Source organism: Melopsittacus undulatus, chromosome 5 (assembly GCF_012275295.1).
Source record: "Melopsittacus undulatus isolate bMelUnd1 chromosome 5, bMelUnd1.mat.Z, whole genome shotgun sequence".
NCBI classification, from domain to species: Eukaryota; Metazoa; Chordata; class Aves; order Psittaciformes; family Psittaculidae; genus Melopsittacus; species Melopsittacus undulatus.
Window position 1 is genome coordinate 59,895,250 of NC_047531.1, and position 26,334 is coordinate 59,921,583.

At 35.2% G+C, this 26,334-nt stretch overlaps 1 protein-coding gene across 1 annotated transcript in view; it reads right to left on the reverse strand.

Annotated features, from left to right (window-relative positions):
• Positions 1 to 4,769: 4,769 nt before the first annotated feature.
• Positions 4,770 to 26,334, reverse strand: part of CFAP54 (cilia and flagella associated protein 54) — a 117,545-nt gene continuing 95,980 nt past the window's right edge. The window contains exons 57-69 of the mRNA XM_031043727.2: positions 25,373 to 25,499; positions 23,756 to 23,911; positions 22,438 to 22,546; positions 20,568 to 20,673; positions 19,722 to 19,814; positions 19,067 to 19,208; positions 17,249 to 17,446; positions 15,773 to 15,981; positions 12,617 to 12,766; positions 10,990 to 11,096; positions 10,012 to 10,201; positions 8,590 to 8,667; positions 4,770 to 5,305 (exon numbers count right to left, since the gene is read on the reverse strand). Of these exons, the coding sequence (XP_030899587.2) occupies positions 5,186 to 5,305; positions 8,590 to 8,667; positions 10,012 to 10,201; positions 10,990 to 11,096; positions 12,617 to 12,766; positions 15,773 to 15,981; positions 17,249 to 17,446; positions 19,067 to 19,208; positions 19,722 to 19,814; positions 20,568 to 20,673; positions 22,438 to 22,546; positions 23,756 to 23,911; positions 25,373 to 25,499 (1,785 nt within the window). The 3' untranslated portion in view covers positions 4,770 to 5,185. The remainder of the gene's footprint in view (positions 5,306 to 8,589; positions 8,668 to 10,011; positions 10,202 to 10,989; positions 11,097 to 12,616; positions 12,767 to 15,772; positions 15,982 to 17,248; positions 17,447 to 19,066; positions 19,209 to 19,721; positions 19,815 to 20,567; positions 20,674 to 22,437; positions 22,547 to 23,755; positions 23,912 to 25,372; positions 25,500 to 26,334) is intronic.

Below are 26,334 nucleotides of genomic sequence, written 5' to 3' on the forward strand. Positions count from 1 at the left end.
ATAAAAGCACTTCCTCAAAGCTAATATATATTTTCACTGTTTCTGCTTCCTAAAGCTGAGTAGAAAATTATTCAGTAGAGGATTGTCGTTAAAAGGATATTAGACATGAAAACTGTAGCAAAACTGTTTCTACAGAGATCTGGTTTCAAATGAGTCTTCACCTTGTGTACCCTCAGAATTGCTAGATCTGGAATACTCCATTCACTTTCCTTTGCCAATCAAGTTTTGATTTCCCAAGTTCATTTAATTTCTAGTCTGTATAAGTGAACTCAGAATCAGGAAAAAAAAAAAAACAAACCTTCTTCTCATTGTTATACAAAATACCATTAGTATTTCCCTACAGCAAGGAGGTGCACAGTCTTATTGCATCTATTAATCCTCATTAACCAATCATTAGTCATTTTTAGATCATCTATCATTTGTTATCTGAGTCTTAAGGGATCTACAGCATTCCTGAAAGTCTTCTACCCCCACTCCACTTTACTCGTCTGATTTGACTTTAAACCAAACGTTTTGCTTCTAAGGCCAATACTCATTACTCTGTTCTATATTCAATACACGAATGTAAAGCTTTTTCTTTCCTGTAACATTATCCTCTGGCTTTTTTAATTCTCACTGTGGAGTGTAGCTGTGTTTACAGGCAGATAGGTGTGTACCTGTCTTCCAACCCCTGAAGCCTTGAAGTTGAACAATTAATGATTTTCAGTTTTTTAAGTAAACATGACCAGAATTTTTTGTTTCATTCTTTACCTTCTCAATTAAATCTAGGACTTCTGTTGGCATTTGTTTTTTATGCCAGTGACTGAAGTGTTTCTTGTTGGTATTTATAAGGAATCACTGGGATACCTTGGTGTATCATCTTCTGGGAAGGCACCACAGCAAGAAGCCCAGTTCCTAAAGCAGAGTGGTACGGTTGTGGTGAAGGGTGAAGGCCACCTATGCAAAGCAGGGCATTCCAAGCAATTGTGCAAGGCTATAATCGACAAAGTTCCCTGTGCTGACCTCCCCAGGCCTTAGCAAGGAGACACATGACAGCCATGAAGCAAGGAGCTTTCCCTAGGACATTGCTGGTTTTTGGTTGCTGCTGAAACATTCTTTTCAATTCTGGATGCCAGGCCAGGAGCAAACCCACCCTGAGGGTGCACAACTCTTCACAAAGCTTCACCCTCCTTACAGCTAGGAGAGACTACAGAGCCAGGTCCATCACCTTGCGATGACTTCTTATGTAGCATATTCTGGTTTTCCACTGTGTGACACTGAGATTTTTGTAATTTTTTTTCTTTGTACATTAAGTAGAATCCTAAATCATGTTGACATGGGAGACAAATGAGAATAATTCTAATTACCTCTGGGGTTTCAAAGTGGAAAATTAAATTGCAGTGGTAAATATTTGACTTCAGCACTTGCCTCTGGACCCTTTCACCCACTTTATTTTAAAGATTAACCCATGCTTCATATTTTGACTTCTCTCATTTGATGATGCACTCGGTATCTTTAACTCAAAGAAAATCTTTGCCAAATGTAAATGGATCTCTTTGCTGGCTTAATTAGTTCAGCATATTAGCTTGTAATTCCAACAATTAATTCTAGTTTCATCATTATTCTTTTTAAAGATCTTTCTTCTTGGATTTCAGTGAAAATGGATTTGGAAACAAATTACTATCTCTTATACATTCTATCTCAATTGAATAACAACTTTAATAACAATTCCCTGCATCTTTCATTCAAGGATCTGAAAATATTTTCTAAATGTTGATGCAGAAAACTTCAAATACCTCACTGATGAGGGGATTACTGCTATTTTCAGATAAAGAAACTGAGGCATAGTGAGGCTAATTAGGAGGATTATTTTATTAGATTGATGTCATCCAAAAACTGGATAAATAGTTAGGCCAACAACAAATGAATGTGAACTGGAGCTGTAGTGGAATTTAAAACCCAGTCATACACAAATGAATAAATCTGTGTGAAATTGCCGATTTCCACATCCTAAAATTAATTTAACCAGAAATAATTTCAGTTTGCTACATATTTGTAGGCATGAGACAAGTACCGTGAGTGTCTTGAATATAAAATTCTCTAGCAAGGCAGCAATATAACTTATAACTATATTTAAATAGTACTTGAAAAATTAAGTATTCTAAACCCCATTCAGCCCTGTCAATGTTCAACTCCTTGTTCCATTTCAGTTTGAGCCCTAGCATATTCTTGATGATGCAGTTATTACTTACAGGACCAGAAGCCTGTTTTGTTCTCAGGATGCTTACTTCATTCAGTTCACAGAGAAGACAATGCCGAAGGGATTTAAAAACAACCCAAACCAACCACCTCTTTTTACTGTTCTTTAGTTCCCTGTAGGATCCTTCTCATCCCTCACCCAGGGGATGCACTGAAGATAAAATATCATTCATTTCAGAATCCTTTCAGTTTGTCCTCACAGTGCTGCTTCTCTCTCTCTCTCTTTCCTTGCACCATCCCACAGTTTATCAGATACCCATTCCTTTCACAGATGTGGAATAGAGACATATTTCAGTTAAAATTTGAAAAGACTTGGTAAACATGACAGTGGTTCAAAGCTGTCGAGACAGCACATAGCCCTTCGATGGTGTTGTACAGGGCAGATCACAGAGCAGAAATTCATATACATTTCAGACTGAAATCCAAGAAGGTGCCTTTCCCTCTTCCTTTTTAATTTTGTAGACAATGACACAGACAAGTCTTCTATTGAGATATAATTGAGCATGGTGCTGACACAAATTTATTCTAGTCTCACATATTGAAAGCTTTAGTCTGCTTTGGTTGGAAAGGAAAAAAACACCCAAACTACTATAATACATAAACCAAGAAGCAATTTACTTTGCAATTAGGTGTATTATTTTTTTCTGTGTAATTACTTGAGACATTTAGATTTGAGCTTCCTTTCTTACAAACAGATTTTAACTAAAGAGTTTAATTATATGCAAAAATAAAAATGCTTTCTTCTGAAACCTGCATTGAATACTTAATCCCATGTTTATGTTTTAGAGTAAAATCTGCTGCTATGGATACAGTGAGGTCAACATTTCAATGTAATTATTTTACTGTGATGTGTTAAGGGAGATGGGAGGATACTATTTTTGTTTCAACAAAAATATCTTAGAAAGTGTAATGTATTTTAAATGCATATGTAAAGGATTTATTTAATATTTCTCTTTCAAGTATAGGTATTATAACAAGGTCCAGACTGGCAGCACTGAAGAAACACTTCATCTGTAATAGAACTTTACTTCCATTTTCACCTGGTGCCATAGGGTGTCTTACAAATACTAACTAAGCTGCACAAAAGTCCGATGATAATCCTCAAGGTGACCCCAAAATCAAAAGAAAGATTTATAATTTTTACAAAGCACAAGGAAAGATTCAGTAGCTTTTTTTAAAAAAAAAAAGCAGCTTAAATTTTCTACTTGTTCCTTGTAAAAGAAAAAAAAGATTCATGCAAATTTTTATCTTTCCTGCTTTTTGAAGAACTGCAGAAGAATAAATTCTTTTAATTGAAAGAATGATCCTAAGGAATATCTTCTCAAAACTGGCTGTTAGGCAGTTGAGATAAACAACTATTCAAATTCAGTTTTAAAATTGTTGACAAATGTGCCTTCCTTATCAATTACTCAGTTTTTGGTTTCTTTTTGTTTTTGTATCATAATCCTTCTAGTTTTTCTACTACCTTCAGCACTCCAGAAAAGGTTACACAAAATAAAAAATAGCACAACTTCTAAAAAGCTGCTCATAACACAAATAATACATCCAGTCTTCTTTCTTATATAGGAATAAAGAAAATAGCAGAAAATCTCACCCTATGTCTTTCTGCTACCGACAATGTTTAAGATAATTTTGCTGAATCTTTTACCTCTCCCTCTCTCTCTCTCCATAAAGGAAACTTCGTTGAATCAGGTAATATTTCTCTGAAAGCACAAGCCAAGGTAAATCTGCAGTTTCCAAATAGCTTGAAATATTTTACTGTTGTATCACTGGGCTGCAGCACAGGGAGGAACTGACTGAAGTGAAAGGGGCTGGCAGTTCAACCCAACTGTTTATTTTTCGCCAAAGCTGAACCCAGGAATGGTTAACTATTCATTATTAAAATCCTGATTATTCATGGCTACACAGAAGCATAGTTAATGACACGACAATTTCCACGGGACTTCTGCTCAAACATCCTGGGTGATTTTTTGCTGTGTGTTGCAAACAAATTATTATAACTAGTGAAGGAGTGCCTGGCCTTGTGATGGGAGCAAAACCAGAGGGCCATGAGCACTCTTTTTAAACTAACTCACTTCTTTGTGTCAAATTCCTCATCTCTAACACCGGGACAAACATATTACCTCAGGTCACTGTTCTCAGGGCTCATTAGGGTTTTTCAGCATTTTAAAATAGCATTTAAAGTATTGATGACATAAACAGAGGTTTTAACTTTTTAGAATGATGACCAAAAATGTTCTATACTGTAACAGTTTTGTTTTTAAACTGGATTTTTTTGTTTGGTTGGTTTTGGTTTTGCTTTGGTTTGGTTTGTTGCTGTTGTTGGTTTTTTTTTGGGGGGGGAGGGCATTGCTGGCTTTTTTTCCCTCTAGAAAAATGCTTTGAAATTATCGAGATATCTGAACGATCATTTTCACCCTCAATAAGATGCGATGTGTTTAAGATACAAAAGTCTGAAGTGCAAGTTTCCAAACAGAAGTGTAAAAGAGCAAACTCAGTGATGAGGCCAAAAAAGAAAATAATTCTCAACCTCAGAAATAAAACCAACTTTTAATAAGTGCAAAAGTAATTAAATTGCTGATGAGAATAAAACTTCAGGGAAAAAGCAGTATCTATTAGCAGATGCTGAAGGCTACAAGACTATGCAGCTGCTCTAAACAATAAGAAACTACTGAGAAGCTAGAAAACCCCCAACAAACTCAGTTATAGATGATTGAGTAAATCATTTTTTTAAACCTCTTATTAAGGAACTACTTTTAATACACTTAATTCCTAAAAATGTATTTTAATTTTTTAAACTATTCATTTTAAATCATTAGAAATGAGATAAAAATGAAAATTATAAAACACATTACCCTACTGTGATTAATGATGTTGTTTCATTAACACAAGAAGTTAAGTCTAAATCTGTAGCACTCAGCAACTGATTAAATTGCAAAAATAGACTTTAGTGAAACAAAGAAACGATCCAATTGAAAAGACTTTCTTCAGTTATTCTACAGCCACTGGCAGGATCAAACATAGCTTCCAAACTTGCTATTGATTGCAAAGTAATATCAAATGGGATCTGGAAAAAAGAAAAAGAAAACAGGAAAAAAATAATTATTATGCTTACAGTTACCAAAAAGTACATGTATACAAATATCTCCATATTAAAGCCAGATTTCTGACATAAAACCAATGAATAAGTCAGAAATATTAATTGCCTCAACTGAAATTTGTAGTTAATGAATAAAAGAATCACAGAGTGGCTGGGGTTGGAAGGGACCACTGGAGGTCATCTAATCCAACCTCCCTGCTCAAGCAGGGTCTCCTGGAGCACATTAACTCAGGATTGTGCCCAGGCAGCTCTTGAGTATCCCCAGTGAAGGAGACTCCACAACTTCTCTGGGTAACCTATTCCAATGCTCAGTCATCTAAATGATCTCTCACCCAGTCCTCCTCAACCAAGAGAAAGACTCCCATTCTCCAGGCCTTCTCACTGGTCTCTTGGGTCAGGGATTCCTGAGGGCTGACTTTAGCATTAAAGACTGAAGTAAATAAGGCATTCATTATCTCTTCATTCTCTGCATCCTCTGTCACCATGATCCCTGCTCCATTCAGTAGCAGGCCCACATTTTCCCTAGTTTTCCTCTTATTATTGATGATTTGAAGAATTGGTTTTGACGTCCTTAGCCAGATACAATTCCATGTTCACGGACATGGAGAATATTGAACTGATTTAGACACTAAGGAAAACTAACTAAAGAAAGGGAAGCTTGGAACAAGCAATCTAGAGAGGTTAGTTTTTAATGCAGTTATTGTATATATATAATTAAAATTTGAGATTGGAACTGCCAAACACGATACTTTATTATCTCCCTGAAGAAGATAACTATTTATGAAGTAGCTTTAAAAACAACCAGATAATCAATTTTTATTCTTAAAAACATGAAAAGTCAGATAATTTTAAATGAATAATTCAATAAAAATGTGCTTTTTCGACTTGCTGGATCAAAAGCACTGTAGAACACACAGACAGGAAAAAAGAATCAAAGAAGAGAAGTTGGAAACATGATAGGAGTTAAAGTGTGACAGCTCAGAGAATGAGAAAACAAATATCATAAATCAGAGCTGACTTTGTTCAATTAATTCACAAGAAGATGAGCAACAAAAAAGTGCATGTGGGGAAACATGAAACATGATGTAAAGCTACATATAAGCAGTGTGTCTGCTGTCTTCTTCTGCATGTTTGAATACAAAGGGAATGTATTACCCTATGGTATTTATAATTCCACTTTGATCTTTTCACCTTTAGCCAAGAAGACTGGGTAATGCACACATACACCTTGCTTGGAATTTTGGATATACTATGTAGAAATGTGCTATACATAATGAAGTGCTGAGCTCTCTGCAAGTTCTGTTGGCATCAGAAAAGAATAAAGATACTTGGCATCTTGAAGCATTAGGCTTCCCTTTCTCAACCAAATATGCCGTATCTAACAGAATCTCATTTTGAAGCCTCTATCTGAAACTTTGTGATGAAAAGCCCATTGTTCTACCTTTTGAATCATTTTAGCTTGTTGTGGCATTTACCCTGAATAAAACAGTGCATTTAACATTGTATTCTTATTGAAAGTACAACACTAAATCTGCTCCTTCACTTTCATCATAGATCCACAAATAGAAGCAGGCAAAGTGAAGAGGGATTCACGAGAATTTAAAACAGGTCCAGGAGACCCATGTGATTCTAGGAAAGCTGAGCTGTACCTATATCTAGGTATCTGTCAAATCTCTGTACCATGGAAGATAGTTCTGTGGAACTGTGAAAAGTGTAGCTTTGGAGAATGAATGTGCGTGTAATTTTATGCATTGATAAATCCAGATGGAGGTCTGGGAGTCATTTAGGAGAGACCTTCAGGATGGATAACAAGGGGTGACAAGAATGGTTCAATATGCATAAAAGGGAAGTACACACTCCTAGGTACCAGGATGCAGGATGCACAGGACAGCATTACAGATAGGCCGCTAGCCGAACTGTTCCCAAATAAAACTCAGAATTCTCTTGCAGCAGGAAGAGCTGTCTGACTGGAAGAGTACAGTGGATGTCTTATACATTATAATTCCATTGTGAACAATTACAGGCAAGATGCTCGAGGATTCATGGCGAGGGGGAAGGGGGTATGATTTAGGATCATAGAATGGTTAAGGTTAGAAGGGACCTTAAGATCATCTAGTTCCAACTTCCCTGCCATGGGCAGGGATGCCTCATACTAGACCATGCTGCCCAAGGCTCTCTCCAACCTGGCCTTGAACACTGCCAGGGATAGGGCATTTATCACTTCTTTGGGCAGTGTGTTCCAGTGCCTCACCACCCTCACAATAAAGAACTTCTTCCTTATACCTAACCTGAACTTCTGTTTAAGTTTAAACTCATTACCCCTTGTCCTGTCATTACAGTCCCTGATGAAGAGTCCCTCTCCAGGATCTCTGTAGGCCCCCTTCAGATACTGGAAGGCTGCTATGAGGTCTCCACGCAGCCTTCTCTTCTCCAGGCTGAACATCCTCAGTTTTCCCAGCCCTTGTTGAACTTCATGAGGTTGGCATTGGCTCACTTCTCAAACGTGTCAAGGTCCCTTCAGATGGCATCCCTTCCCCCCCATATACCCATCAACACACAGCTTAGTGTCATGGGCAAACTTCCTTAGGGCACACTCAATCCCACTGTCCATGTCACTGAGCAATGTGTAACATATGTCAAAAATCTTCCTTGGAACTCCTTGAGCCCTGGCAGCTGTGGTGTTCTGATCCTCTTAGGGTGTCTGAGAACACTGGACATTATTGCTGCCTGCCATAGGGTGATTCCCATAGTCTCCTCTGGGAAACTGACTACAAGTTGGTAACAACAATACAATAGCACAGAAAAAAATGGCATGCTGTCTCTCAGGACATGTCATGGGCAAGGCAGAGGAAGCTAACGAAAAGGGAAAGAAAGCCTGAATAACTGTAAAATCACTGGGATGGAAGGAAATTACGTTTGGCAATTGTACCATGGAAATTCACTACAGTCTGTGCAAGCAGTGACCAGAGAATGGTGCATAATCTAGATGAACCCATTGTGAGTGAGATTAATTTTTAATACAGTTTCATAAGTATAAAATTATAATCCTAATAAACAGTGAAGATATTCATAGTTTGCAATCATACACATTTGTATTTCATTTGTAAACACAAAAAAATAAAACCCAAATGGAAAGCCCAACAATGTATGAGAAAAAATGGGAAGATAACACTATAATCCATGTTTTAGTTTAACTGAACAATTGTTTTACTTTAGAAAACAGATTTTTACTATTAAGGATAAGAGCATACCTCAGTTACTGGCAAGGACAAGGCTGGAACAATAGACAGCAGTGCTTTGACTTCAGATAAACACTTTTTGGCCATTTCCTAGTAGTATAAAACAAGACAAATCTAATGCTGTACTATCAGTCTCCTCAGATAAACTAACAGATTACTTAGCTTTACAACATTTTTCAGAACAATCAAATTTTAGGTTATTTTAATTGAATTTACCACAAAATAAACCTTAGCTGATGAATATAAATTTTCTGCAACACAAATAGTTGTGTTAGCTGTACAAACACAAATGTCCTAACCTGGCAGTTTCAACTGAGGCAAAATTGCCCCTGGCGCAGGTATTAAATCCACTGAGTGAGCATACTTTTGCTATGTGTTTACTAAAGATGTTATAAATAAACACTCCAACAAGATGATATTTATACATGCATAATGCATGGCATGTGAATTTTACTAGTATTCTAAATGTAGTTTTTCCAGTTACTGACATATATTAATGAAAGTTTGAGCAAAACCCTTCAGGTAATCAGAAGCATCCACTAAAGGATGACTCTGTCTACCCTCCTGAAAACAGTGTGATTGGCCAAAACATTGTTTGTTCTCCAAGCTGGTCAAAATACATCCTCTTAATAATGGCACAGTGCACAATTGTCACTGTTTCACAGCATCCATCAGACAAAATGACAGCCTCTACATCATTAATCATTTCATATAATAGATATAAAGAGAATCCTGTCATATGATAAATGTCTCCCACTTTGAAAATAAACGTCTATTTTGCCTTGGCATTTATCAAGCAGCAGTTATGCTGTGGCAACATTCTATTCCAATGACATTATCTCAAACAGACCACATGGAAAATTCTGAAATTACCTCTTTTGTGTGTGTGTGGGGGGGGAAGTTATTTGGTTGTGGACCATATTCAGCCTTGCTAATAAAAGGAAAAGAGGAAGGTGGTATAGAGAAAATGAAACTAAATTCACTTCCAGTTTTAGTCATGTCTCAATAACGTTATTAGAAGGTTCTTATTTCAGAAACCATCACTGCCCATTTTGTATTGGAGATGTGCAAATGATTTTTAAAAAGCACTTTGGGGTTCATCACCATACTAATCGAACACTCTGCCAAGCATTTCCAGATGGAGATTATTTTAAATTAGGCATCGCTTTTCAAATCTATCTACTTGAAGATGTAGCCTTTATTTTCAAGTGGAAGGTTGAAGATGCCTGATATTTTTGTAAAGTGACAAGCAATATACAAGGAAAAGAATGAGTTAAATATTAAAAATGAAAATACTTCAACGGTGCTTGAAAGGGGTGAGGGAATTTTAATCTTTTATGTTTGCCTTCCAACTCACCTGTCATAATTTATTTCACCACACAGACCTCTTGAATAAAGTCAGACATATTTAAGAACAAAGCTGTTCTCACTTACTTCAGTTTTTTCATCAAGATGCACTTTTGCAAAATTCATTTCAGGGGGTTTTGAAGGAGTTATTTCCAAAGTTTTCCTTTGTTCATGGAAACATGTGGGTTCTGAAGCTGAAGACAAGCTTTTAGAACTTTGAATCAACACCTCAACTTGCTGCTTCAGATTAGATAGTTCCCTCCGTAAACAAATAATTCTGAAAGAAGATTTTTCATTGTTGCTGTTATAAAATAACAATATTTGATGTTTGAGGATTATAATTAAACTGACCTCGCTTTTATTACATATTGATTATGTTCTACATTTTCTTTCAAGACTAAACTCATAAATCTACAAAAAGAAGTTTTCCATTAAAGATAGCAGAAATATGTAATGCATTAGCTTTTTGCATTAAAAATGGAGAGAATAAGTATTTTCAGAATGCCTCATTAGGAAAAGATATTCTCATCCAACCAGCCCAAGGGTGGCAGGGGCTCCAGCTTTTCTTGCCCCTTTATTCCTTCCCCTCCATCTGATTAGTATTTCCAAAAGTTCTGAGGCTAAATGAACAACAAGGAAGTCGTAATGGCAAATGTCACAGGATGTAAAAGCGAAGTCTGAGTCTATGGTAAAATTAAGAAACATTTTTGCATGCTCAGAGTTGTAATATGGGATGGAGAATGTAGATGATCCAGTGAGAGGATGGGAAAGACTGCTGGAGCTGCTACTTAGATTTGCTAGTGTTTTCTTAAGCTTCTATGCCAGTGTAATGTAATGAGCCTATTTTATTCAGTTCTTTAAGAATCAAAACTAAAATGATACTGTACTGAAAAGGCATATGTTGAATGGGTTTAATGCTGTGTACAACATCTTAGGGTTTTTATAGTGAAGAACCTCTGAAAAGTGAAAACTAATGTTTTTAAGGATTTACAGCTTTTTAAGTCAAGTGGTTGACTGATCTTTAAGATAGCATGAAATAACAGGATAAAGTCAGTGATTATTTACCTAGACAATGGAATCCACAAGTGGCCTGAAAATATAGACACTGAACTGAAATTCTTGATGTCACTAATCTTGACAGGCTTTGTATTATAAGCATAAAGGAGCAAAACCTATAAAAGAGATGGAATCAGTGAGCTGTAATGCAGTAGGGTATCATAGACCTGAGCTATTTCATTTATACTAGATTACAGTAACTATCAAATACAGTGTACTGATGAAGACTTAGATAACTGACTTTCCAAAAAGGAGACAGTGTGGACTCACATGAATTTGTAATATCATTAATTTTAATAAGGTTTTAAGCAATTTAATATAGATATAATTTATATGGTTAAAATTTTAATTATACCCCATAGAATCACCATCAAAATCCCAGTGTTGTCCTGATCCTGGTCAATCAATTGCACTTACACTCATGTCCAGAGTTCTAACTTCAGGTAGGCTGAATTTCCCAAGGCCCTGTGTAATTAGTGAAATGTGTTATATGGCCTTGTGCATGGCTGCCCTCATGCTAGGTTTAAATCACATAACTCACCAATCTAAAAAAGCTGTATCAGTATAAGAGCACAAGAAAATGAAATAGAATGTTCTCATCTTTCACTGAAATAGTTTTCTGTTATGATCGAAAATATGCTTCCCTGAATAATTTGACTACATGGAGAATGTCAAGAGTACAGCATTCATGTATTACATGTTTTCACAAGTTCTCTCTGCATCTAAGGATCTGTAAGGTCATGATAAAGTAACCTGCAAAACTATATTGAAAAGTACCTTATATGCACTGATTTCACAGGGCTTCTATCATAGAATCACAGAATCACAGAATGGTTCTGGGGTTGGAAAGTACATTACAATCATCTAGTTGCAACCCCCCTGCCATGGGCAGGGACACCTCCCACTATACCAGGCTGCTCAAGATCCTGTCCAACCTGGCCCTGTACACTGCCACAAATGGAGCATTCACAGCTTCCTTGGGCAGCCTGTCCCAGTGCCTCACCACCCTCACAGTAAGGAATTTCTTCCTTATATCTAAGCTCTGTCTCCCTTGTTTAAGTTTGAAGCCATCATCCCTTTTCCTATCACTTACAGTCCCTGATGAAGAGCCCCTCCCAGCATCCTTGCAGGCCCCCTTCAGATACTGGAATGCTGCTGTGAGGTCTCCACACAGCTTTCTCTTTTCTAGGCTTACTAATAGAGAAGAAAAAGGTCTAGTAGAAAATTTGATACTGATCTGATCTGCTCAAAATTTTGGAGACCATGAATTTCTACTGCTGTAGCAGAGATTTTCCATGATTTTCCCTTGTTTTAAAATAAAACAGATTCCATGTTTTAGTCTGCTGATTTTTTCTGTTGCTCAGATCTCTCTCATCTTTCATGTTTAGTCTGACCTCTTAGGGAAATGAGGTTTACAAGATCCCATTTTCCCTGTATAAATGTATCTTTGATTTTCTAACAGCTTCCCACCAAACAGTACGGTTTGAATACATTTCTCAGCTCTAACCAGACTTAACAAAGTGGAGATGTGAAAAACATCACGAATCTGCAATAGGCATGAATACACCACAGCCTGGAAGGATTATATGACTTCATTTGTTCCAATAACTAAGGAACTGTTTTGGTGCAGTTATACCTTAGCCTCTGTATCGTTGGATGGCTTTGCCAGAGAAGGAATGTACCACTGAATGTTAATTTCCTTATTTGGAGCATTTGCTGCCCTACTCTCCATCTGACGCTCTGCTTCTGTGACAACAGAAACTGGAGAAGATATTCCTGGAGACACCTGTAACAGAAGATTTTGAGTTGTATTTTTTCCTAGTGTAACATGCCAAATCTGTTATAATCTAGTGTCTACTAGAATCAGTATGACTTTCACACCCACATAAATGCACGCTTATTTAGGTAAATGGGTAATTTTAAAAGGTGCCCACTTGACCAGGATGCAAGCTAAGGCATTTCAAAATTCACATGATGAGACATTTCAAAGGTAACGTAAAGGACCTCTGGGCTGACTTAGAGACACCTATAGTAACAACAATCATTACCTTTGACTTATCTTCCTTATGGCATTACTTTTTCTGCTGAAAGGCAATATTTGACATGCTGACCATACAAAACATAGTGCTGAAAGAGTAATTTTTCAGCTATACATACTGATACTTAAAATAGTAATTGGAATGTTAAACTAATGCTTTATTTATATTTGCCTATTTGTTTTCTTATTAGCTGTGCAGCTACCTAAGAGTGATACCTTCTGAAAAGTCAGTAACTTAATTTGTGAGGATTTGTAATACGTTGTATTTACTAAAATATGTATGGAAAATTAATAGTTATAATAGTCAGTAACTATTCATCAAAATGGTTACTGTTTGGCTGTCATTTACCAGGGAAGTAATGGAGAAATATTGTAAACCAATATCTCCTCATGAATAAAAGCTTTTTTTTAAAAAAAAAATAAAATATTTGATTTAAAGGCTGGCCAGTGCCATACTTTTTCTACTTTTTAAAGTGTTCCATATTTCTGCAAAGAGCAGAGAGGTTCAAAGAGTGACAATATGGGGCAATGCTGAAAGTCAGCATGTCAAACATTGTCAATGTCTCCATGACTGTTTCCAAAATGTGGGCACTGTAGAACTAATTGCCTGGGCAGTTAGTTCAATTTTCAATGTTCATTGCTGAAAAAAAGCTAGAGAATTTTAACTACTTAATTTTCAGAAAATACTGCTCATGACTGATACAGGACACTAAACCCAGGTGGTGGATTTTTCACAGTGACAATCTTACTTGTAAAGCTAGTTGCCGTCCCACATCAAAATATAGAAGTGAAGATAAATCTAAAGCCATGCATTTGAGCATGAGGACATTCTTCAGTTTCTCATGGGACAATTAGCTGGGAATGATCCACGCTACAGACTCAAAATACTGAGGCAGTGATAACAGCAGCCATAGCCTGTGGTATGCCATGAGGTATGCATGGATCACCCACCCACTACAAGGATCTTCTACATTCAGGATCTTTAGTTTGGCAAGGAATCACCCACTATCCTGCTAGCATGGAATGTGAACAGAATTATGAGAAAGCACATATATGGAGGTGGGGATAATTGACTTTATTCCATGCCCCTGAATTAGAGCTTTTAAAAGTGTATTTTATGATATATATTTCTTTCTAAAACATGTCGTATGTTTTCTTTTTCACTAAACTGCATCTTTTGTCATTTACATTATAATGAATCTTTTGGAGGAAGGATATTAAAACTGCTGCTGCCAAAGCGGGGGGTTGCTGAATGAAGTACAAAAATATTTAACTATTCAACTTTCTCAAAACCCTGAAAACAACAAACTGTCTTAGTTAAGTGTTTCCAGTGCTATGTACTATCATGGAGTAGAATACAAAAACAAGCATGCAAAATGCAACGGGGCACACAGAGCTGAAAAATATTTCAAGATTCAAAAATAGAATTACAAAGACATGTGCAAGTAAAACAACCATCTACATAAAAATCATTCGTTCAAAAACTTTATCTATTTGTACTGTTAAAAATCCTAGTATCAAATTACAGTAACATTTTTAAAATAACACAACCTTCTGAATAAAGCTTCTAAAAATGTTGTGATAAAAATCACTGAAGCTGAGAATTAAAAAAAATAAGAGCTTTATGCTTGTTAGCTGTCTACAACAGTGAAGCTAACGCATGGTTATGCAGCTTGCACCCATCATGAATATGACAGTGAGCTCTGAAGCTTATTATTCTAGGACAGTGTAATACTAATTATGTCAAAAAAAGACTAGACAGAGTAAAATAATTTTTGATATACGATGGCTTCTATAAATGTCACATACCATATATTTACAATTTATTCAGCATCACAGTCACCTCTTTGTTGGGAAATGAGTAATGATATGCTGTCCAACACTGCAGAAAGTTCACCAACTCTAGAAGAGCTACTTTCACAAAAGTATTTTAATTCATTTTTACAAGACATCAAGTTCTCACTCCTCAGGGCTCCCCTGTATCTATCTAATACTGAACATAACAGGTAAAAGATAAACCATAGAGAGTAACCTGTCACTTTAATTTTTTAGTATTAGGATAATTATTAATTTGAGAAGTGGAATGGAGAAACTTTGAAGACAATTATTTTTACATTGGATCTTCAAAGACAAATTTCAAAACATATGGCAGGGTCAGAGTAGACTCCAGAACTCCAAATCAAGATTTCTCTGAGTAATATAGCGTGAGCTGCCTATATTTGAAAGCTAAAACAGGCTTTTTGTGAGCCAGAGATCTGAAAAGATTAATTTTCTAGCCAGCTGACAGTCAGTGAAAAAAACTGGCACACAACAAGTTTCAGGAAATATAAATTGTCTGTTTTTTCAAAATCATTATAGGCCAAATTAATAATATAGATACTTGTACATACAAATGACATTGGGAGGACATGAAAGATGGAGATCTACAGGATTAAAAGCCTCAGTCCTACCAAATAATACAGCCAACTTAATTAACTAACAAACCCTTAAAAATCATTCTGCCTATCTTTTAGGGTCTAAATACACTGGGAACTGGATAGAGAGAATTTTTTCAGGAACAACTAACACAAGGATATTTGCATTTGCTATGTCCCTCACTGCTTCCTCAGGATTTTGTGTTTGTGCTGATCCTCTGCATAATCAATTTCATTCTTCTATAGTGTTCTCAGAAATCTCACCATTGGAAATAGGAAGAATCTGAGTGAAATGCAAGTATAATACATGTTTTTGAAACAGCAGAAAAGAAACAAATACCTTCGAAGAATCTGCTGGCCTATCAAGTGGCAATTCTACATCACATAATTCTTCTGGGAAATTCTCAAGGCAACATACTGAATAATGAACCAAATGCTTTTTAAGAAAGGAATGCATTTCTGCTATGCGTAGAACAATCCCTGTGTCAAAAACAGAACTAAGGTGTCCATCTCTTGCAGAAAATGAGCCAGGTCCTGAGTCAGGGGCAGCTTTGAAAAGAGATTTTTATTACATCATCATCTGCCATTAAAAAGTAAAGTTTCTACAGCTACCCAACATTCACAAATTTTGAAAGTGTAGTAAAATATGTAAGTCTATTCAGTACCAAATAAATGCATTTCCAACAAGTATACTGATTGTGCTTAAATATTACTAGGTTATGCTATTTGCATTACAGTTTTTCACTGGAGATCTGATTAGGAAACAAGCTCTGTCTAGGCGTTATAAAAAAGCATAAAACAGTAGGTACAGTTCTGAGGTTTAGATACTTGAATTTGAATGTATAATCATCAGTATATTCATTAGATGTATAAACCCCTATTAGAATAAATGCATATTTTATTCAATATACTCAAAAGAAGTTTTAAGAACTCTTAAACCTCTAATTTAGACAGCTAGTAGCTGATCATTTGAGCTGCTCCATAGGCTCCATAACCGGTAACTTCAGCAGAGCTGAACAATCAAGTTTTAGGTTATTTAATTACATTTTGACACCCACTTGTAGTTACTTTACTGTATTTATAGTTCTGTAGTGAGGTAGAATACTTCAGTTTCATTTGTTGCTGCAAGGAAAAAAGCCAAGCTTTTCTGAAATTACTTTCAGAAATGCCAGGTTTTTCTCTAGGCAGCACCTGTATGTGCAGTCTATTTCTGTTCTCAGCTATAAGGTCATCATTTGTATATCCAGCAGCTGACCATCAGATATAGATGGATAGTATTAGGGCCCTGAAATTCATGTATTCTTACTCTGTTTGAAAGGTCCTATCATTACCATCTTTTGTCTACAGTGAAATAAACTAAGTATGTACGTAATATCTGGGGTTTTAGTCAAAACACATTCAGTAATGCTCAGACTTCCGATTTACACTATACTGAATTCTCATAAACAGGACTCCAAACTGAACAGATTTCTTTCTGATGTGACTTAAGTCTGATGTACCTAGAACTAAAATAAATATAAATTATGATTATTTTTTTTAATGCTTCAGATATAGTAAAAGAAATTAAGTTTTGAGAGATGTTTTTCTGGTATCATGATAGCTTATAAATAATTATTTAAAAAGTTACTATCTTCACTTGCAGCACTTGTAAACTGACATAAAATCTATCTTTATTTCGGTGAACATTTTTTCACATTTATGCAATTTATAGTAACTCAAAATGAGACTATCTCAGATGATAGACTTTGTTCTTGTTGGCCCCAAGAACAATAACTTATCTATGGCAGTTTTCTAGAAGAAAGAAAAAAAATCATACCAAATAGATTTGTATTATAAAGTCTTTTTAAATAGTTGTGGTAGCGAATTAAGTGAATCCATGTTATTGTTTGTTTCTTCTGTCTGGCCTTGGTGGCAAGACTTTCTGTTCCTTTACTTTGGCTCTGCTTGTCTTCTATGATTTGCTCAGTTTCAGTATAAAACACTTTGGGACTTTCAGAGATAACATTATATCCATCTGCAAATCCAATAACAGTTCAACATTAGACATTAAGAGAATGGTTGCATTTCAAAAGCTATTTCTTTTGGAGTTGACTAATCTGTAACTAAAAATGTAGCTTGTGAACCTCAGTTAAGAGGAAAATTCTTTCTATTCTGCTTTAATATTAGTTGAACTGATAAAGAAATTATTTCTCAAGACTGCTCTTTCAAGAAGCAAAAAGAGGTGAAGAGAAAGGTGCTCTCTCTTGCTCTTTCTCTCTGAATTTAAATTAAACCCTGTATTTCTACATATTGTCCAACAGCAGATATTTACTAAATGGAAACTAGTAACAGTCATCGGTCCTAATGACATCAGTTGAACTTCCTAATTATTTATAGGGAGTTATGTATTCTGCAATGTTTTTTGTTAGCTTCAAACCAGTCCCTTCCAGATATTAAGCACATTATCAACGAAATGTTTTCTTAAGTATGGACTTTTAAATTTTTTTTTTTGGTGTTGCCTAAAAGTTACACTTATGAAAAAGAGGAAAAATATATCAGTAGTTATCACTATTAATTTTTCTTTTCACTGCATTTGTACATGGCTCCTCAAAGGCCTACACAATACTGCTGTTTCTCATTCCACACTGGACAAACATTATGTTACAGTAATTCCTAATAGTAAACTTCCAGAAAATAATTATGTGTGCTTCTACAAAATCTGAATGTCGCTATTATTCCTGATATTCAACTATCAATTGTAAAACCAGAATTTCATTAAAATGGCCACATTGTTTATAGATGAAACTTAATGTGTTTCACTAATGGTTTTACAGAAAATATTTAGCATTCTGTGCTGATAATTTCCATTTCAATTTACCTTTATATATTTTGGCCTACTATTGCTTTTCTACATTCTCTATTCTTCTTTGTATTGCCTAACAGAACTATCAGGAAAAACACCTGCTGCATTTGCTAAAAGAAAAAATGATCTGTAATTACAAGCAAATGGAGCTAGTACAAAACAATCAGATTGATGGAAAGTCTTAGCATATAACACTTGTTTTCATAAACCAAAAAAGACACATATGTTTGAACACTGTACAGTAAGCAGACATTGCTCAGCTTTGCCAGCAACAGATTGCAGAGCAATTCAATCTTTGTCAGTCACTTGGGATGACTGAAATTAAACCACTGAACCAAAATGTTATCACCAAATTAATGGTTCCCAGTTTAAAAATAAACACAGATATTGTGTCTTAGTGTTTATATAACATCTGGTAAAGAATATCCCAGAATTCCTAGTTTGACTGGTTTATTTGTAAATCAAAAGCTTCCATTTCAACAACCCCATTAGATGTAAACTAAATGTAAAAGTTGGAAATAAACCAGGCAAAGTCAAATTTCTACCAAGCTAATGGAAGCATCTCTAAATGTTAATCCATTGGATAGGAAATACAGTGATTTTTTTTTTCATTATATAGACTTTGGATTTTAGAAAACACTATCCTTGCAAGTAACTTACTTTGCTTTTACTTTCCAAATCTGACTTATATATATTCATAAATTAAAAATATATATTAAATGTATTACTAGGTTACATGACATATATCATTTACTAGTTAACGCTCAAATATTACTAAATATAAAGGAATACCAGACAAAAAATCTCTGTATGAAGCAAGAAGATCCATGGAAGCAAATTCTGGGATTTTCTGTCGTACTGCATCCTTCATGCTGTGTTCTTTAATACTCTTCATTCCAACTAATAGCTTAGAATCAAGTACAGCTTCACTGACCTAAAAATAATTTTTATTCTATTCAGAACCAGTTCACTACAATATTTACGTAGATCTTAAAGTCTGAGAATAGCAAGCTGGTGACAAAAAATTAATTACTCCATATACCACATTTTTAAATGTCAGGAAAATACCCTATTTCTCTTTGACATATAGTACATACTATACTTAAATAAACCATTACTGCTGACAACTTAATTATTACATAAATGATTCCAAATCAGATATCCTCATCTGGATGCCACTGCTGTCTACCCACATGTCAAATACATGTGTAGACATATCAGGTAGGGTGCTCTTTTATTTGCACTGAATCAAACAGCGCCAGATCTGTCCAAGAGAGATTAAATGTACTACTCAGACAGTGTAAATTTTAATTTCCTCAAATAAAACACATGCCAGAAAATTCAGGAAACCTTAATTCTTGTTTGCATTGTCTTGTTTGCTTGTGTAAGTAGCATGACATAAAATTAAAATAAAATAAAAATGACCTCTTTAGAATATTATACCAACCTGTGTAGCTGCTCTTACTGCAATCCAGGCTTGTACTTTGCAGCCTTCTGATTTTGGAAACTCCTTGGGAGAAGAAAGCTCTCCAGAAGCAATCTAAAGTTATACATCAGTTCATAATTAAGATTCTAACTGTATTATGGTAAAACATATTTTAAATACAGAAAAAAAAATCCTCCTACTTACAGAATTATAATTTTATTTGCAAGTTATAAAAATCAGCTCTGATTGTAAATCCATGATTAATTGCTAAAATTGAAAAAAATTATCCAGAGCATACTAACTGACTGCTGCTTATAAATATTCTCAGGGCAGCTTAAACTATAGTCAATACTGTACACAGTTTTGCTACAATTTTCCATTTTCTGGAATCTTAATTACCTTTGTTGTTACATATTATACTTTGAATCTATGGCTTGTAGCCACTTCAGCATGGCTTTTATATTCCTCATGCTGTCATACAGATTTGTACTAAAAAATTCCTATCTGGTAAAGTATAAATATTGTCACTTAAAAATCAGTCCTGAATGATGTTTTCTTTGCAGGGTACATATTAATTAGTACATAATCAGAAATGAAAATACTGTTAGTTCTGTTTCTTATTATTTTATAGAGAAAATATTTTAAATGTTATCATTCAATGCAATAAACCTGAAAAATAACATCAAACGAGACAAAACTCTTCTATTCTACTATACAATTTCTTTGTGTGATTTTTCTGGTAGGATTTTCAGTATCAGCATGATTTATAAGTCACTGTAAGTAGAAGTTTGGCAAGGTACATGATGTTCTAACAGAAATATATTTCCTGCTTTGAAGAGGCAACTACCCAAAAGATAGAAAACATACGTTTGATTTGGAAGGCACCATCTTATCTGTATGTGACACATCCTCATTATTTGTGGCAAAATGCAAATATGATAGTGCTATTTCAAGGTATGATCTTCTTATTAACCTGTAAGAAACAACACACCAATCAATCACTGTTACTATCAAAGTAAGCACTGCAATGATACAAACTCCTGCATAAGACTAGACAGTCTCACCAAATAAATCATTCATTCAGCCTTCATAATCTACTTAAAGTGTATGTCAAATATAAGTTGCATTATGTGCAGCAAATATTCAATGAATGAATAGCAAACGTTTAGTAAGAAAACTGTAATTCTGCAAGGGCAATGATCTTTCTGTAGGGAATCTGTATGAGTTCCTCTTCTTTCTTCAGGTTAAGGTATATACCCATTGTCCTCATTTCCCTGAAACCTCTGTGGCTGAAATTGGATATGGGTCTTCAGTCAGACTCTTTCAAGAATGAGTGAAAATATATACAGTGATCCGCTCCAACAAGTCCATGCCTTTCCTGTACTGAGGACTCCAGAGCTGAATGCAGTACTCCAGGTGAGTTCTTACCAGAACGGAGGGGCAGAATTACTTTCATCAAATTGCTAAAAAACACTATATGTGGAGAACTTCTCTGTCATTTCCATTCCCTATGGGTTTATAAAATCCTTTTTATGCAGGTTCCTCCTGGCTTGGGAGATCTCTCGAGATCTCCCCTATGAATTAGCTTTCCTAAGAATAGCAACTAACTCCTGCTCATGTAATTACTATTACTGACAAGAGTCATATTGCACAGACTTGGCTGCTTGCACAGTACAATAAATTCCAGCTTTGGTACGATTTGTGTAAAGCAAAATACAAAAGCCAAAGAGTGGTGCACAGTTCAAAATAGGGCAAACTAAATGAGAAGATAGCAAGTTCTGCACTTCGTGACAATTTAGTAAACTTTCTAGTCTTGCTAACAATAAAGGATTTGAGACATGAAGAAATAACTTTAATTAAATAATCCCATAGATACCAGAGAAGATTGGGATGTTCAGTTCTCTAAAATAAGAAAGCCAAGGTCCATTGATGTTGCTGTATGTTCTTTTAGGAAAACAGTAGCAAATTAAATAAGTGTAGCAAATGAAACTTGCAAAACATCACCACAGTCCATTTTTGTACTATCTTCCTTCAGGCTGTCTGTTTGTAGAGTTTTATTACTACGCTACTGCTTCTGTGTTCAGAGTTCTGTTCATTAACTTAAGTAAAGAATACCCAAACAAGCAATGTAAATTGCTGCCTTTACACTGTAACCAGACGTGGCACATTAGTCATTAAGACTGGTCAAGAAACTAAAAAAACTAAAGTCCAATGTATCAGAGTTGCTTGACAGAATTTATTGGCTGGCTTGGCTCAGCTCTTCAGGCATCTATACTGATAACTAATGCCAAAGTCACTGTCCTGCTATCTGTTACAAACACATTTTCTATACTCCTTCTGCCTCTGTTCTTCTGACTGTTTTGGCTGCTAACCTTTTCAAGCTGGATTTCTATTATCTGGAAGGGCACAGACCACAGCTCATCTTCTGAAAGATGCATAAAATCCCTGCTTAATTGATAACTCTGTTCCTGGTGTTGACAGAGAGGGTACAAATTTGGAAATAGAACAGAAAGTTAAAACTCTGTATACTCTAAAATATGCTTTTAAATGTTCTCAGCATTTGTTTTAAATAAGAGAATAAATAAGTAGCTCTTCTATACTGCCATAGAAGAAAAATGTTCAGAACATAAAAGATGCTTCCTAATAGGATTCCCACACCAAATCCCAGAAAAAGGTCAAAAAACTATATTAATTTGTGATTAAAATTATTTTGTAAGTTATATAGCTAGTTACTTACTCAAATTTTTGATCATGTTGTTGGCTGAGTTTTATGGCTTCCATCAGGGTTTCAGCAGCTTGAGATGACTTGCTATTGCTTGCTTCAGCTATCTGGAGTTCTACCTTACCTAAGAAAGACATAGAAAGCAGATCTGCAAGGGTTTTTTTATATTTTTGAAGACCCAACATGTTTTTACCTCCAGAAAAGCTGAACAACTTAGTGTATTACCTATTCTCTTCCCAATAAGCACAATATTTTCTGTTTTTTAAAAGGTAATGCATGATGCTTGAATAGCAAATCACTTCATAAAATAACTAAAATAATCAAACTTTGGAATCATAATGACTCCTAAGGTGTAGTGATCCTAACTAGTAGGTCACTGTAACTAGAAGACCACTGTACATGGAGGAGTCAATGTACAGGCACAGTCCTGTTCTGTACTGCACTATGCTGCACATACAGTATAGGCTTCAGGCCTGTGTTTTGTGTACATCCCTTAGCCACAGGATAAATGTAAGCAGCTAGCTGTCACAAAAGAGCTTTCTGGTAGCATCTTCTCAGTACCACTTATAACCACCTGCCTTTTCTGTGAAAGTGCAGCAAGAAGTCCTTATGTGAATATGCTTTTTGTTTGAAAGTAGAAACGATAAATAGAATTGTTTTCATTTAAGAAAATCCTCTAACAGTTCAAAAGACCAAAAGGAAACAACCTTTCCACAGGCAGGATCTGCGTGTTGTGCTACACTGTGATTGGAAGCAGATTCAATACAGCATAACTTCGGGTTTTCAGTGTCTGAAAGGCCATAAGATCATTTGCACAATCCTTTTTCTTTATAGTGTTAACTCCAAGAAATAGCATTTTAGGAGAAAATTTACAGAGTCATGAGTCCCTTTCTGGCTGGGGTCTTAACAAACCAATACCTCCTGTGCAAAACATAATGCCACTAAAATCCAAATTTAAACACTGTGTATTTCATTAGCTCTGTTAAATCAATTAGAAACACTTTCTAAGCCTCTCATCATTAGTTCAGACTAATGCAAAGAAGCTAATTAGTTTCCTACAATGTCCTTAATCACATTGGCCACACCCTTTGATACCTGATAACATACAGGTGGGAGAAGTTCTACTGCACGTTTGAAATTATTTGTTGCATAATGCATCCTGAACTATGCTGCTGTGATATTAAACACAAGCAAGAGATCTACAGCTAGACAGGGTAAGAAATATCCCAATCTGTTCTATTTTTACAGTAAAATATCTCCTTTTTAAGAGAGGCCACATGCATTAACATTGCCTAGGAAGACTATAATGACATACAAACAGGGTTTTATTTACCTATCCAAAAAAGAAGTTCAGCTTCCAGATCTATTCTTTCAGTTGCAGATGCTCTGCAAAGCTTCAATGCTGATTCTAAATGTTTGAGAGCACCTAGCCATTGCAGTGGGTCTCCTCTTGCAGGTGTACAAGCTACTTTTTCAGCTAATGTGTGCCCTAAGGAAAACAAATAAAAATAAACTGAAAAAAGGACAATACTCAGTAAATTATTTAACAGAAAACCAATTTATGCAAAAAAGAAACGATTTTCTTAGAGCAAATACTGTTATTTTCTGTTACAAAACAATTCTCAGAAATCCAAGTGATTAAAGGATATAAATACAGAGCTATAATGTTGTTTCACTACTTCATGATGCCATTGAGGTTTGCCTAAGCCATCTGGAAGAATCTCAGGGTACACAAATCAACCCTTTCACAAATTATCTGGAAAGATAAGCAATAAACTACTTCATAACTCTATTTGACCTGGCAGTTGCAGGCAAAACCTAAACCTCTCTGATAATTTCTAAATTCTTCCTGTGCTAACCAGTTCTAAAGGCATCTTTGATGCATTGCATCCCTTTTGTACCGTACTCCCAAATATTCATCTGTACTCTTCCTAAAGAGTATCTGTACTCTTCCAGCATCTTCCTAAAAATGTGGATTCTGAAACAGGAACTGGTCAAACATGGCCAATACTATGCATAAGGATGCCCATGCCTGCACTGATAAGCAGTAAAGCACAATAAGAGTGGATCTCCAGAGCAAACCAGTTGATGACCAGACAGCCACAGAAGATTCATTTCAAACTATTTATTTTGGACTACCTCTATTCTAGTCCTAAGGGCTGAATAAAAAGTAATGGTTGGGGTGCACTTATGTGCTCCTCCCAGAGCATATACTCCTGAAAAAGAAGTCAGAGTACTCTGAGGATGCTCCACAATGCAAACCAAAGCGCAGTAAGTGATTGCTAGAATTTTTAATCCATTATAACTCAGATATACACCTAATTAAGTTTAGCAGAAAGAGCATTGAGGCAATATCCCTTTCTCTATATTTGCTATATAGCAACAAACCTCAGACAGATCTTAAAGGTTTTCTTATGTTACTATTCAGCATATATCCAAGTTTCTATATAAAGAAAAGTTAGCAAGAGAAGTTATTAAAAGGTAACAACCATAACAGACACTACTTTTTCCATTGGGACAAATAATTATCATCACTATTCCATGGTGACTGGTAAATACTAAATCATTAGTTAGTTCCCATATAACTGCTTCCAGAGAAATGGAACTTATATAGGAAGTATTCACAGAATGAACATTTTGTACAGAAGCTGTCAAAGTATTGTTAACTTCCACTTTTTAAAAATTGAATTTACCATTAATTTTAGCAAGCTATAACATTCATATATAAGCCTTTGTGGATCACAGTTCCTGAAAGAATTGTACCTTGCTTACACACATTGCATGGAGCTGAACAGGCATCTATTCATAGTTTTTGAAATATTTTAGTTGTATAATGAAAATTATTTATTACGTCTTTTAATAGTTTTCATGTATCAGTTTATCTGCTGTTGCATAAAATATGAATGAAAAGTAATGAGAAAATAAAATTAATTACTTTCTTTTTTTTTACCTATTCTCATTTTGACTTGGGCTAGCAAGTTCATGTGTGGCAGGTAGATATTTTTTGTAGGTAGGACCAGGCAAGTCAAGGTACTGTCATCTATTTGCTGTTCAATAGGTTCCCCGCAAACAAAAATCTGTGAAAAGAGTATACTTTGTGAAATCAAATTGCAGACAGTAAATCAAATAGCAGCTTAACAAAGTACATTAGGCATGGAAAAAACCTGGAACTCAAATGAGTCTTGTAAAAGAGCATTAGAAAAGGGCTTGAAACTGCCAAACTCATTTACTTCAGTTTGTACTTGTCTTCTTTGCAGAGGAGTTTGGTAACGAATAATTTCAATGAACTTTTGATCAAATTTATCCATGTTAAGCTTTGGTTTCTAAAACCAAAGTCCCTCAAATCAGTCTTTAAACAATAGATCTCCCAAGTAACCTGAGCCCTCAAAAGAAATTGTCATTTCTACAAAGAAATCTGACATCCAACAAAGGCCAAGAAAAAAAATAACATGCATGAAACAGTCAGACTTTTCATTCACAGAAATAAGGTGGTGGGGACATGCTGTAAAATGTTAAATTGCTTGAAGGCTAGTAAGTCTCACAAGTGGATTTCTGATACTCAGATTATTCACATGATTCTCTATTAGCTGGGTAAACAAATATTTCAATGGATTAAACTTCTGTATTAGGGAATATGAGGAAAGAATTTGATTCAAAAGCTTTTCTTCATAAACTGTATCAAGAACTAGTAAAGACTGCAGAAGTGCATATCTAGTTTTGGATCACCAAATAGGTAAATGGTTTTACCGTACATTTTCCTCACAGATTCCATGTCTTTAGATTTGCTTTTTTATTGAATATATAAATTTTTACATGGAAATAATTTCTTCATACTGATTACAACAATCTGTCAATCTAAAACATCATAAATAATAGGCTACTTTATGTAGACTTTCTAATTCAAATTATTCT